This window comes from Bactrocera dorsalis, chromosome 1, assembly GCF_023373825.1.
Source record: "Bactrocera dorsalis isolate Fly_Bdor chromosome 1, ASM2337382v1, whole genome shotgun sequence".
NCBI lineage: Eukaryota > Metazoa > Arthropoda > Insecta > Diptera > Tephritidae > Bactrocera > Bactrocera dorsalis.
In genome coordinates, this window is record NC_064303.1 from 105040329 (window position 1) to 105054622 (window position 14294).

The 14294-nt window shown below is 34.7% G+C and overlaps 1 protein-coding gene across 9 annotated transcripts in view; it reads left to right on the top strand.

Annotated features, from left to right (window-relative positions):
• The window catches only part of LOC105224414 (mitogen-activated protein kinase-binding protein 1), a 221307-nt gene that overhangs the window by 91720 nt on the left and 115293 nt on the right, over positions 1-14294 (top strand). For 3 of the 9 annotated variants that reach the window (XM_049446332.1, XM_049446334.1, XM_049446336.1), the window contains exon 2: positions 2100-2797. In XM_049446332.1, the coding sequence (XP_049302289.1) occupies positions 2723-2797 (75 nt within the window). In that variant the 5' untranslated portion in view covers positions 2100-2722. Of the gene's footprint in view, positions 1-2099; positions 2798-10759; positions 11059-14294 lie in introns of those variants that run through there. The other 6 variants (XM_049446328.1, XM_049446331.1, XM_049446329.1 and 3 more) reach the window with 4 other exon arrangements.

Genomic DNA, 14294 nt, shown 5'->3' on the forward strand with positions numbered 1-14294 from the left:
TCTGGGCAAAAATATTCCCTTAGGTTTTTTTTTTTTTAGTTTTTTCTTATATTCAAAATTGATCTTTTGATCTGTCTTAATTGCATATGTGATATCTGACGCTTTTGATATATTATTATATTATATATGTATGTATATTGATAATACATTGAGATAGGATATAGAAAATTAATTGTAAAAGTTTTTCGTCAAATTTTTTTCGTCATTCAGAAGTTTCTTAAAATTTTTTGCTTTAGTCAATTAGTTCTGAAAACACTGCTGCACTAAAAATGTTTTTCAATAGCATTAGTTCTTTTTCCTACAAGGTATTTTCTCTCACTTGCCTATTTGAACAGTTGTGTTGGTGTTCTCTTTCGAGTGTCATTGCCAGCAATTGTCTTTGTGGTTCTTTTATTTATCTTAAACTGAAGTTACTGCTCTCGAAATACAATACATATATTATTCGAACTTGGATGATACGTATATTAGAAGTCGAGTGACTAAATGATAGACAAATATGACATGTAGGTAAAAACTTATAGAAGGCAGTGTGAATATGATATCTGTTCTTAAATATTTAAAGAGAATAGAAAGTGATAGTAAGCGAGCATCTTACCTTAGAACTTTAGAACGATAATTTTTTTACCACTTCGATGTACGAATCCAGTGTTTCTGGGGAATACGGTGGCTGTGGCATCATTAATGTTTTGTCTCAAGAAAAACGCTGTGGCTGACACTGTTTTTTGTCGAAAATTTTTATACAAAACATCTCGGCCCCGACTCATACCAAAATCATTGGTTAAAATCTAAAGGCACGTGCTAATCGATATGTTTAGTTCCTCAGCAATTTCTCTAAAGATGATTCGACGATTTGCCAATACTATTTTCTTCATTCCATTAATATATTCGTCTAGTGTTGACGTGTTTGGACTTCCTGCACGCTCCTCATCGTTCACATCTTCTTGACCCTCTAAGAACATTTTTTGCTACCGATAACCCTTGCTTTTATCCAAGGTAGCTTCACCATAAATAAGGGAAATGAGTACCAAAATAATGCAGCAAAACAATCAAAAATCGATTTCCCGTAATCCGTGGAAATTCAATATTCTCGGTGGTTTTTGTACAAATATCGTATAATTATTATCAATCTCACACATTATGTTAGTTTGTACGAAAGTTTGGGAACTTCTGTTGTTTCTTCCATTCCGGTAGACCTTCGAAGTTGATATGAGGGATGATGCGTTATCTAAATCGATTTTTTTAGCTTTTTTATACAAGATCAAAAATTTGCATATGAATTACAGAAATAAGTATCGATATTAAGGTCATCGATAATTTTTTTTTCGATATTAAATTTATCGATAAAAGTTTTCATTTTCAAAAAAATCATTGATAAAAATATCGTTATTAAAGTCATTGATAAAAATATCGAAATTAAAGTCATTGAAAAAATATCGATATTAAAGTCATTGATAAAACTTACGGATATGAAGTCATCGATATTAAAGTATTCGATAAATTTTAAGAACTGTTGATATTCCAGCCTAAAATCGGAATTAAGAATTAGAATCGGAGTTGTTAGATAGTCCGCGTTAGTGTGAGAAGAAAGTAAACCACATAAAGGAAAACAAAGGTGTTTAGAATTTATGGATACATCATAACAGTTAGTTATTAGTTTCTGCGGGCATCGTCGGGGGCAATTTTATTTTAGTTCAATATCATTCAAAATAAATCACAAATAGCGCATTTGCCTTTCAGAGCGCTCATCTTCTAAACTCCTCTTATCAATTCCCCACATTGTCTGTAGACGATAAGTGGCACACATTTCTTCGTCAATATTTGATTAAAAAGAAAGTTATCGTTTTTATAAATATTTAGTTTTAATTAGTTATTTTCCGTTGATCAGTTGTTACGAAGTGACTCATAAATCTCAAGTACATACACAAATATTAATGTAGCGCGATGGCAATCGTTTTACAAACAACCTTACATCAAGACTACATCTTATATACTGAACAGAAAGGGAAGCCTGACAAATTTTAAACATTAAATGATGAATATTTTTTCTGCAATTAAATACTATAATTCTCATCTTCTTATTGTGCTCTTTGTTCTTTTAGCTTCCTGCATCAATGATGGCTTCCAACTAAGAGATATTTCTACCGAAACAAAGAAGATACCGTGGAGTCACTGAGGCATACGCGTTGTCAATTAGTCAAATTATAAGTAAATATACAAGCAACTGCCAAAAAAATTGTGGAGAAAAGTAAAAAAGGAATAACGCGAGGACGCTGTAGAAAACAAAGAAAGTAAATTAAATAAAAAAGAAACAAAAAATTTGAAACCACTTGAGAATTCATATGTACGTGGAATATAAGCCGAAAAACAAACCACACACTCAACATATGTTCCACACTCACAAGCAGTCGATCGAAGACAACAACTCTACCTGGAAACACCTTTCATGAAATGACACAGCTGTTATAATTAGCAGTGACACAAACCTGAACACACGTTCCACCATTGTCGATAAGGCAGTGTACACAACGTTGGATTAAATAGCGAAGTGTTTTCAACGCGAGATTCGTGTATTGTACATGCTGCTTGTGGAACATCGCATTATCATCACACGATCGTATAAGAGATCACGGTATAAGTTCCAAACAGCAAAAACGTAGTGAGGAGCGTAAAGTGGAAGCAATAGAGCATCATTATTTAACAGAGGGGAACTGGACTAGCCATAATGGATTCCACAGATGGGCGCATTGTACGCGCTCCAGCGCGCCGTAAACGCAACGATGAGCAACTGGTCGATCGGGTGAGTACACAAATACACAAATATATTTATTTCTTATCCGTAAATGGAGCGCAGGTATTGTTTACATTATTTAATAGTACTTGGTAAGGCTGAGAAAAGTTGAAATTTTAGAATTTTTTCCAGATTTTTTCAGACATCACTGAAAAAATGTGTTATTAAAAATATGTTATTTTGAAAAAGTTATGTTCAGCTCGGATAGAAAAGATCTGAATACAGTAATTTAAGCATGAAATGCGTTTAAAGATAAATTTGAGTACCGATCAGTTTGATCAATAGGTTCCGATGGAATACATAAGTATCACCTACTCATTAATAGAGCGAAGTGTCGAGATTAACTTTTTTATTATTCGCTGTGGTATTGTAAGTGAATCTGTTCGCTAGCTATGTCTATCTTCGAGTGACTTTAGCATTTTCTACATTATATCCTCTCAATAAAAATACGATATTCTTTCTTGGTTATATTTTCATATACATATGTATACTATTGTATATGTTTTTTACCCTGTATTCATCGCTCTATTTTATATAAGTATTCGAGATCTATTAAACCTAATTATATATTTTAGGTTTTGGTAACATTTTCAACGTATGTTCTTGTCTTTATTCAACTCATGCTCCTTTGATGGTCTTTTTTCTAACACTTTCTTATTTTTGTGTTTTGTAACTTGACTTTTGGCGGTGTTTGTAACACCCAAAGAAAAACGTCGGAGTATAAAGCATATAAAAGGTAATCCATTTCGAGTTTCTCTTCTTTTCTTAAAAAAAAATACAGAAACTTCAAATTTAATGGAGAATTTTTATTATCATTCGAAATAACATTCTTTGGCACTTATTTTTTGAAGATTGTCTTTTTTAAATGTTGGCCGCCGCTATGTATCGGATGGTCCATCCGTTGAATCCAACTTTCGATGACTCGTTTGAGCATTTCGACTGGTAACCAGCGAATGACACTCGTGACGTTTTGCTCTAAGGTCTGAATCGAAGCGGGATTGTCCGCATAGACTTTAGACTTTACATGTCCACACAGGAAAAAGTCTAACGGTTTGATATCATACGATCTTGGTGAAATTATCTGCTCACCGAAGTGTTCTCTCAAGAAATCCATTGATTGATGCGATGTGTGGGAAGTGGCGTCGTCTTATTGAAACCAAATGTCGCCGAGATCACGAACTTCAATTTCAGGCATCAAATAGTCGGTTATCATGGCGCGATAATGGTCGCCATTGACGGTTACGTTCTCACCGGCATCATTTTTGAAGAAATATGGACCGATGATTCCACCGGCCCACAAACCACACCAAACTGTCGTTTGTTCTCGATGAAATGGCAGCTCTTGAATGCGTCCCAAATGCGTGAATTTTGCTTGTTTACCCCTTGAGCCGGATATGGGCCTCATCGCTGAACAATATTTGGCCCGAAAACTTCGGATCTTCTTGGAGCTTTTGAAGAGCCCATTGAGCGAAGAGATGTCGTTTGGAAAGGTCGACCAGCTTCAGATATTGCAAAAGCTGAAGAGATTCCAAGATTAGCGTGAGGTTTTCAAATATATACATTATATTTTTTCCTGAACTAGCTACCTATACGAGCTTCAAGTAAATGCAATATTTTGCCAGCAGTTGCTACAAACTATTCGCAGAAGTCCTAATGTTTCTAAAACTTTGCAATAACCACATTAGCGCCTTTATAGAAATAAACCGCGCTGCATGCAAGTGTATATTTTCTGCTTTAATATCCATTAAAATTTATTATTTTCTATTTAATTTCCATTGAAATTAATGAAGTTATAAAAAGTGTGATTAATTTTTATTAAACGGCATTAATGCCGCTGGAATAAAGAATTTTCTCTTTGCACGAGCCATTTCTCGCATATGCAAAACGCGACCACCTCCACCGCGCCGCACGCCAACAACAATGGGCGCGATTGTCTTACAGCTCAGCCTCGGTTCTGTGGCGATCGCATGCGACGCTAAGCGGTGATCGCTGCCAAGCTGTGGAATCGTTAGACGCTGCTGCCAACACCACAAACCGCATAATTGTCTGCGGCGATCGGCCGCATGCGAATGCCAATGCACTCTAATGAGTGTAATACGAACAGAAATGTGAATGTAGGTGTGTTGGTGTGTTTGTTTGCATGAGCTCATATGCAAATCTGCCGTGGCACAAGGAAATCCAAAGCGGTTAGAAAATGTAAACGCATTTGTGGCGTTTTTTGTTTCACATAGATTTTTCTGCGGCGTTTTTGCTGCTTCCTATCCCGCTACATTATCGTACACCGCTGTCTTGCGATCGCCTCAGCATAGTCACTTTTCCATCCATCTATCTATCGGGTGGATATCCCGTGTGTTTTGCTGGAGCTTTGATTTATCTGGGTTTGTTCTGCTCTTGTTTGTTGGTTGCTTTGTTTGCAATGTTGTTGCCTTTCATCAACAACAGATAGTTATAAAGGCAGTGGCGGTGACGGCGGAATTGTCGTTGTTAGACAACTTTTTCCAACACTCACATCACCACCCAACAACAACAACAACAACCAAACGATGGCTTTGGCAAATAAATGGTGTGATAAAATTGCAATTGTCCACTTTTTGTTGTTGTTGTAATTGTTGTTGTCGTCGTTGTTGTTATTGTCATTGTTGTTGTTGTTGTTGTAATTGTTGTTGTAATTGTTGATGTTGGTGTCATTGTTTTTGTCAATATTGTTGTTCTTGTCATTGTTGGTGTATTTGTCTTTGTTGTTGTTGTTGTCGTTGTCATAGTTGTTGTACTTGGCACTGCCATTGTCATTGTTGCCATTATTGTTGTTGTTTAAGTCATTGTTGTTATTGTTGTCATTGTTGTTTTTGTCATTGTCATTGGTATTGTCGTAATGTTATACTCGTTGTTGTCGTCTTCATCATCATCATTGGCGGCGTCCCCATCATTGTCGCCGCTGTTGTCATCAATATCGCCCAGTTGCATGCCGCGTGCAACTTGCAACACTTAATGGCGATTTTCTCTTTGACAACAAGCTGAACTCAATTGTCAGCTGCAAATCCATAATACACACACACACACACACACACAACGATTCACTGAGCGTCGTTTTTTTGTTGCTGTATTGCCGGTGAACGCAAAATCTCAAAGGTGAAACGTGTTTGGTTACGGATTTGTCTTGATTCCAGCGGCGTTTGCGTTGCGTTCGACTTTCTGCCAAGAAAAATGAAAACTGTGATAGATGACTTAGTCTAATCCACAAATCAAATGTCATAAATATGGAAAAAATGTCGATCGATTGTTAGACTTTATAGGGTTGAGTTAAGAATATATTAAATTTTTCTAAATAAAATTCATTCTTAAAAAAAATTTGTATTTTCGCATGCAACCTAGAGGCAATTTCAAGGTTCCTTTTTAACTGACGTGTTATAAGCTTCCCGTACGTTTGTTTTAAAAGCCAATGCTCTATTCTATACTCCTAACCAAAAAACTCAAAGTTATTAGTTCCTGGATGCAGCTCTGAAAAATATCTAACAATATCTGGAAACTTAAGATTAGTCAGCCAATGTATCCTAGAAAAAATTTGCTTAGGTGAAGTTCTCGGTGTGGTTAGGTTTCACACTTCTACTGTTGTATGCAGTTGTTTGTGAAACCAGACGAAGACTCCTATAGTTGAGTATCAGCTATCGACAAAAAACCCTGTATCTAACGCAAATCTGCTTGGATCCTTTATTTATATTACCACTAGTTCACCTAGCCGTCTAAAAGTATGAAATCCAAGATATTTTGCTTCGACCTGCTGAACGCCGGACATTTGAGGAGGAGTTGAAGTTATTTTTGTATCCCATCATCCTCCAAACATCTAATGCAGTTGGCGTCCGGTATTACTGCATGCAACCCGATCGGCCAGTGTCCAGTTATAACTCCTACAACCACTGAAAGATGGATGTTGCTGAGGTCGCAGAGAAAACTACAGATCTTATTATTTACTATGGGGCAGAAGGACCGTTCGACTGCATAGCTGCTGGTAGTTGACCAAAACTTGCCAAGCTTGTCCGACAGTGAACCATCAGCAGTCAGCAGAGCTCCTACGCATTCCCATTCCTCAGTTAAGACTGAAGTACCTGTCCTAGCTCATCAGCCTTATCGTTGGCTGCAATACCGCTGAGCCTAGGCATCTAAACCAGTCAAATCATGCAGGCTAGAGATAAGGAGTTTAGACATCCCTTCAGCAGTCTGCAGCGCACAGTCAGCGAGTTCAAAGCTAATATCCCTGCCCTGCTATCATTGTGAATGGTCACCACTCTAAAGTTGGCTTGGATCCGGACAGTCGATCTACTTACTACTACTTTTATAGCAGCCACCTCTGCTTGGAAGTTGCGACAGAAAGCCTAAAACTGGAGCTGTTGGAAAGTTCCCCACAGTTAACCCAACTTCTCGCCGATTTTAAATGGTAATGACCAGTCTTCTTACAGAATACTCTTGCTTTCGATGTACGATAATACTTATCCCGTTCCTTAATAATTCAAAAAGATGGAAGATACTTATTTGTCCACTCATAATATAGTAATTTCCTGGGTTTTGCAAATTCTCCAGATTATCTTATTGTTTTAACATTTTGGAATCCCACTTGCGATTTTCTCATGTCATTGTTAGTGATTTTCCAAGCTTCTGCGCAACGCTACTCGAAAGCATTCCCAAGCTAGCAATGCGACACGCTCTTATTATAACCGAAGTGAGTTATTTTTAATTATTATATTATCAACTCCATTAGGCATTACAAATCTGTCTTTTGTACATTTTAAAAGAAAATTTTTCATTATTTTTGTATTATTTTTGGCCATTACTCTGTAAGCTGATACTGGCACCTGTCTCTCGTTACTATTGTGGGGGCGTCAACGCAGTGCTGATAAATACAGAAAAATATAAAAAACAGATGTCGGAAAAAACTCTTTGAAAACACATTCACTTCGCGTTGGCACTCGCTCACATTTTCACGCCGCCTGCCTGGCTAACCAGCCGACTGACTGACTTCACCGGCTGGCAACGCATAGCGCTGGAAATCGTCACGGTGGGCGTTGTTATAATTTCACACCGCATTGAACTTTCGTTTTCTTTGCACGCCTTCGTACGATTTTCATTTAATTTTTTTCTCCCTCTCTCGTGAAAATTAGCGGCGAAACGGTTTTATTAAGAAAAGTGCAATTTCGCTTAAATGAAAATGATACATTATATTATTGTATATTAAACAAAAAGTGGGAGATTTTATGCCTTTGCTTTGGTTTTAATTACTTATTAAAAGAGTAAATGAAAGAAAGTAGCGGTTAGGTGAGGTTCAAAGAGAATATCTAAGGAGGCACATATAAAAATTTCTGACGGTGAAGGCCATATGCAAACCGTAAAAGCGCCTAAATGGTGACCAATTAATTTCTGGAAGATAATGTTGTCTTTTACACTTTAAAGAACTTTCGAAAGACCTGCAAGAATTATGAGTTAGTTTCGTGTTTAGCTTAAATGATAAAACTCTTACCGGCTTTTGCTTTACTGGTTATTCAAGGACTGCCTCAACGAATGATAACACATTGCGCTGTCGAACTAGCTTAAAACGTATCTAGAGGCATGTACTTTCAATCAATATCTTCCAGTTTGGAACCCTGACTGAATAATTCTTGTTTAAAAGGGGATAAAATCAGCCGTCAGGAACATTCAGACTATGGGTCAGGTTAGGTTAGGTTAAGAGATCGATCCTCCTATATACTGGTTCATGATACCGGCAAACCGCTTTGAGCCTACCACAGATTTATTGAGGCGGCTAATGTCAGTTTTGGCTATGTCTTCGGGATCGCCTAAAGTAAAACTACTGAGATGTTTCAGCTTCAGTCTGGTGAAGGCTGGGCAGTGGAAGTGAAAGTGCCTAAATCACCTCAACAATCGTCCGTCAATAGTTTCAGCCTTACTGCATGAACGTCTAGTCTAGTAAAAACTTCTACGATTTCGGCAATTTAAACTTTACTCAGGGCAAGTACTCACCAGATCGTTTACGTTCTACTCTAGGACAGAAGCACCTCGCAGTCGTACAGGAACTGGTCGTCCATCAGCTTTTGTACTCGAGATCCATTGGAACGCAATAAAGATCCAACTAGGTCCCATTCCGATGTTAGAGAGACAAGGGCTAACATATAGAATTGATGAAAGAAACGTAGCAGGCTTCTGTTGAACATATTTCTTTCCTTTTATCTCCAAAGCGAATTTCCTACTTTACGTGATCTTAAGCTCTAGGATAGCAAACCGTAACTAACTCCAGAGACTGTCTATCGATCCACAACAGAGTAATATAAAACATTATCAAATATTTTTCTTAGATACATACATAATTTCAGAACCGCCTTAAAAGATGGCAGTTACAAAGAAGACAAGGAAAAGAGATTAAAACCAGTTAACCCTCAATTTACTTTAGGTCAAGAGGAGAAGATTAAAGCTCTATAAAACTTATGATAGTTTGGTCGTTATAAATATAGTATATAAACAGCTGTTCTGACATATTTCTATCGGTTTGGATGTGATTAAAAATAAAATCACTCTAGAATGCAGCTAGTTTTTATTTACATTTATTTTTTATTTACATCTCTAAAAACATCGTTAAATATTACAATAGATCATAGTCTAGTTTTAACTATAGCTCATAAGAGATGCTTCCAGAACTTAAAGGTCTTTCAAAATACCTTTCAAAAGGTTTTCAACGACAAAATTGGATTTAATCCATCACGGTCCAGTTTTCAGTGGTCTATCCTCTCTAAAATAAAATCTTGCGTCTAATTATAGTTCTAAGTCAAAATTGTTGGTCAAATTCTTGAAATAAAATATGTCTTCTGTACCAAAATATATATATTTTTTTCGCCAACCGAATCATATTTCGAACAATTTTGTTTGCATCAAAAATTCAAGTTCAACGCACGCCACGTTTCCCCATACAATTAATGCAATTGCAATACCAAATAAACAATTGTTGGGTCTCTTGTTTTAAAAGCAAATGCCACTTAAGCGAGAAGCAATAACTAGAAATTAACAAAAAATCCAAAAAATCACACGAACATATGAGAAACAGCAGTGAAAGAGCGCGAGAAAGACTTTCGCAATAAACAAGCGCCTCCGAATAGTTTTGAGTGTTTGCTGAACGCACAGCTGATCGCGCACGAACCACGAACGCTTAGAAGAGACAAACGAACCAGCACGCAGCAGAGCGACTTTCAGCGGAGAAGAGCATAAAACGTTTGCCCTTTATGTATGTATGTATGTATGTGTGTTTGGGGAGCAACTTTCTTCCACGGCAAGCGCACGCAGCTCACTTGTTTGCTATTCCCAGCGGCAAAAGTTAAGCCTGCTAATGAATGCGAACGTGTTGCTCTGGAGAGCTGCACACTGCAAATTTCCCAGAGTACAATATCTGTTGCGCTTGTTGTTGTTGCACTACACTCCATTCGACTCCTCTCCAGTATTTGTTTCTGTTTGTGTTCCCGCAGTTGGCGTGATCTGTGCTTGAATGAAAAGCTGCGGTGATGATGTGGAAAAAGTGTGAGCGCAAACGCAACGGTGTGTGTGTGTGTGTGTGTTTGTGGAGCGCTATTTCAACTGTTTATTTTTCATTGTTAGTTTTGTATAATTTTATTTCAATTTTTATGTTCTTTTTTTTTTGTTTCAAACGCTCAGCGCTGCTCTTTTGCGGCGCTGTGCAGGTGAGGGAGGCATTTATTTTTCGGCGCTGGAGTCTATTTGCTGCATCAGTGTTTCTGTTTTTTCAACATTTATTTTCCTATTTTCAGGCATTTTTCTGCCCGCTCACTCGAGACGATCGCGCTCTGTTGTTGTCTCCCCAACGTTTGTTGCGTTTTTGCTTTTTTTTTTTTATACTATTGTTGTATTCCTTTTACTTTGCGCTGTTGTTGTTGTGATTGTGTCTGCTCTGCGTTCGCTTGCTCTGGCTCTGGCTCTGGCTCTGGCTGTGGCTGTGGCCTTTGGTGGCACGGCTTGGTCAGCTGAATATGTGGCGCTTGTTGCCTGCTAGTCGCTGATACTAACGATCAGTTGGCCGCCTGTGTTTGTTTGCCTCAGACTCATTTCGAATTCACACGAGCAGTGGCTGTGTACGCGCGCCGGTACGGTATTCGATTCGCTGTTCTATGGTACTCTACTACCAAACGTGGCCGTTTATACTGATATATTTGCTGTGCCTAGTGCCTCACCGCCCAACGCCTACAAATTGGCTGAACGTTTGTTAAAAGTTTGAAAAATCGGTAAAAACAACAACAACAGTGTATTAGTGAATTTTCTGCGCTGTTTCAACGCTTTGCGCTGCGAACGCTTGAATGCTGGCGTATATTTTGTGCTGTGAAAAATGCCGAAAAAATTATTGGAAAAATTTTAATGAAATTTAAAAATATTTCTTTGCTTATTTCAACGATTTACGCGTTATTAAAAATAATCAGCGAGAGTATAAATATTTATCTGCATTGAAAAAGTGTAAAAATTGAATTTTAAAGCAAAAAATAATATTTAAAGCAAACAAAAAAAAAATACCAAAAACTTGCATTACAAAATCGCTGTAAACGGCGTTTTAATTGGATTGCATTGCTTGTTTGTTGCATTTGTTGTTGTTTTTGCGGTTTATGCTTTTTACTATAATGAACGTTTGAACTATTTCAGTTTTTTTGTTGTTTTTTATTTTGCTTGTTTCTTTATTTTTGTTATTTTTGCAATTTTTTTTGTTGTTTTTTATTTTGGTTGTTTTTATTTTTGCGTTTTTTGCGCATTGCCTGTACATTGTTATTCGCTTTGTGATTTTCGCAATTTTCATTATTTTTCTCCTCGCTGACAGCCGTAAAATATGCAGGTGCTACTATTACTTTTTGTAATTGTTGTTGCTTCTTTTTCAAGCTTTGCTTCTCATCGCTTAAAATCACACGTATTAATGTTCTTTCTAATTCTTCCCATTTATCGCGCTTTGCAAACAATTTGCTTTGTTCCGCGTTCAGGTTGTTTGTTCTGCGGTTTTTTGACTTTGTTGCTGATGTTTTTTCATTTTTGTTGTTGTTTTTTCCTGTTAGCTGTTATATTTTCCATTTTGTTGTTATTTTTTGCTTTTGTTGTTGGATTTTCCTTATTGTTGTTGTTATTTTTCCTTATTGTTGTTGGCATTTTTCCTTATTGTTGTTGTTTTTTCCTTATTGTTGTTGTTATTTTTCCTTATTGCTGTTTTTTCCTTTTTGCAGTTAAGTTTTCTGCAAACCTTTCCAAAGTTTTTCGCTTAAGCGGCCGTGCTGTGATTTATATATGTATTTTTCCAATTTGTTGCTTTTGTTGTTGTGGTTTTGTACATTTTACAATTATTATTATGTGTTTTGTTGTTGATTTTCGCAATGACCTCGATTTTTTGATGTTAGAGTGTTTTTTTTTGCCTCTTGTTGTTGTTGTTATTATACAACAAATGTCGTTTGATGGCTGTGCTTTTGACACCGTCACCGCCAGCGCCGCCATGTTTGTTCGATTGCTGTCAAGCGGAAAATGTGGAAAATTTTGTATGTGTTTTCTACCGACCATTGCGGTTGCTGCGAATTAAGGGAAATATAAAGGCTTACTGTTATGTTTTTCAAACATTTTTATTATTCATTACATTTTTTTTTATAAAATTTACTTTAAAATTTCCATAATAATGATTGCTAAAATGGAAAAATATTAGGTAGTGTAGTCTTAATTTAAAAAGGAAAATAAATCTTTGTAACTTCGTTTCAATTTGAAGCCTCTAGGCAAGTCTGAGAATAGTGCTCTGAGTTTTATTAAGGTGTTCGCTCTTGATCGAGAATCGATCCAACATTTCTCGTTCGTGAGAAGAAAAGTTTCGCTAGGAGGCCAAACAAATATTAATTTTAAAACTAAATTCAAAATCATCATAATAATCACCTTTGAGACCTCCTTGTTACAAAAAAAAAATTTTTTTAAATATGTTCCACTAATTTCAGTACCACCCTATTAATATATATGTATACACTTCTGCAAAATCAACGCCCGAAATACTTTGCAGTCTATTGACTTCGTGGACGTTCCACATATGTACATATATTTGTATTTGTCATTGACCAAAATTCTCATTAAACGCCAGAACATGTTTCCAAAAGCAGCAAACGTGCAATGTACCACAAATACGCGCTTGCAACATTGTGGACAGCAACTGGAGTGCTGAATCAGATGTGTGTAGTTTTTTTTTTTATTTTTTTTCTGGATTAAATATACACTTAAGTATAGTATATTGGTGGAAAATTCGGTAGCTAGATAAATTTTATGAGAAAAATATATTTTTCAGCATGATTCTGACTTCAAAAGTTGAGGTTTCGCCACTTTTGCCTTTATTTTTAATAAAAGAATTAATTAAAAAAATAATTTGGTATATTAATTACTAATTAGTAAAAGAAAATAATAATAATTGAAAAATAAATAATTAAAAAAATATAAAAAATTAACTGAAATAATTTTAAAAATATGTATAAAAAAAATAAATTAATTAAAAAAAATATTTACGAAGAAAAAATAATTAAAAAAATTAGTAAATTATAAAAATTCTACACATTAATTAAAAACTAGCAATTAAAAAATTAATTTGAAAAAATTAACATAGTAATTAATAAAATTTCGTAACATTAATTAAAAAAACTATTTTCATTAGTACTAATTTTGATTTATTTGGAAAAGAAAAATGTGATTATTAAAAAATTAATTTGAAAAAAATACTAAATTAATTAATAAAAATTGGTTCTCTTTAATTAAAAAATAAAAATAAATTAAAGATTATTTAATTAATCAGTTAAAAAAAAATAATTTTATAATAATTTGTATAAAAAACATAAAAAAATTAATAAATAAAAAATTATTGACGTTAAATCAGTAAATAATTTATTAATTAATAAAATTTAAAAAAATCTCAATTTTTGTTAATTGTAATAATTGTGAAAAAAATAATTAAAAAATTAATTAGAGAAAAATACCTAAATAATTAATTAATCAAATTTAATAATTTTATACAAATATTTTTTTTTCACCAGTCTCCATTTTTAATTTTTAAAATAAAAACTGAACCAAAAATGTAAAATTAATTAGTAACAAAAAAAAATTAATTAAAATAATTTAAACAAAAAAGTACTCTTAGAATCAGTTGAAAAAAAAACACAATAAAAAAATTAAAAGTTATTAAGTAAAAAATTAACTGCATAACATTTTAGTGAATTAATTATTAACTAATAAAATTGATTTATACTGTTAAAACAATTTTTTTTTATTTTATCAGTCTTTAATATGTTAGTTCTAAAATTGAAAAAATATTAATAATTAGTAATAAAATGTATTAGAAAAAAAATCTAAACGAATTATTAGTTAGTAAAGTATGTTCATATTAATTAAAATAATTGTTTTTCCCTTTCAAAAGGCTCCATTGTTATTAATTTTAATTAATTAGGAAAAAAACTATTTTGTAAAAATTAAT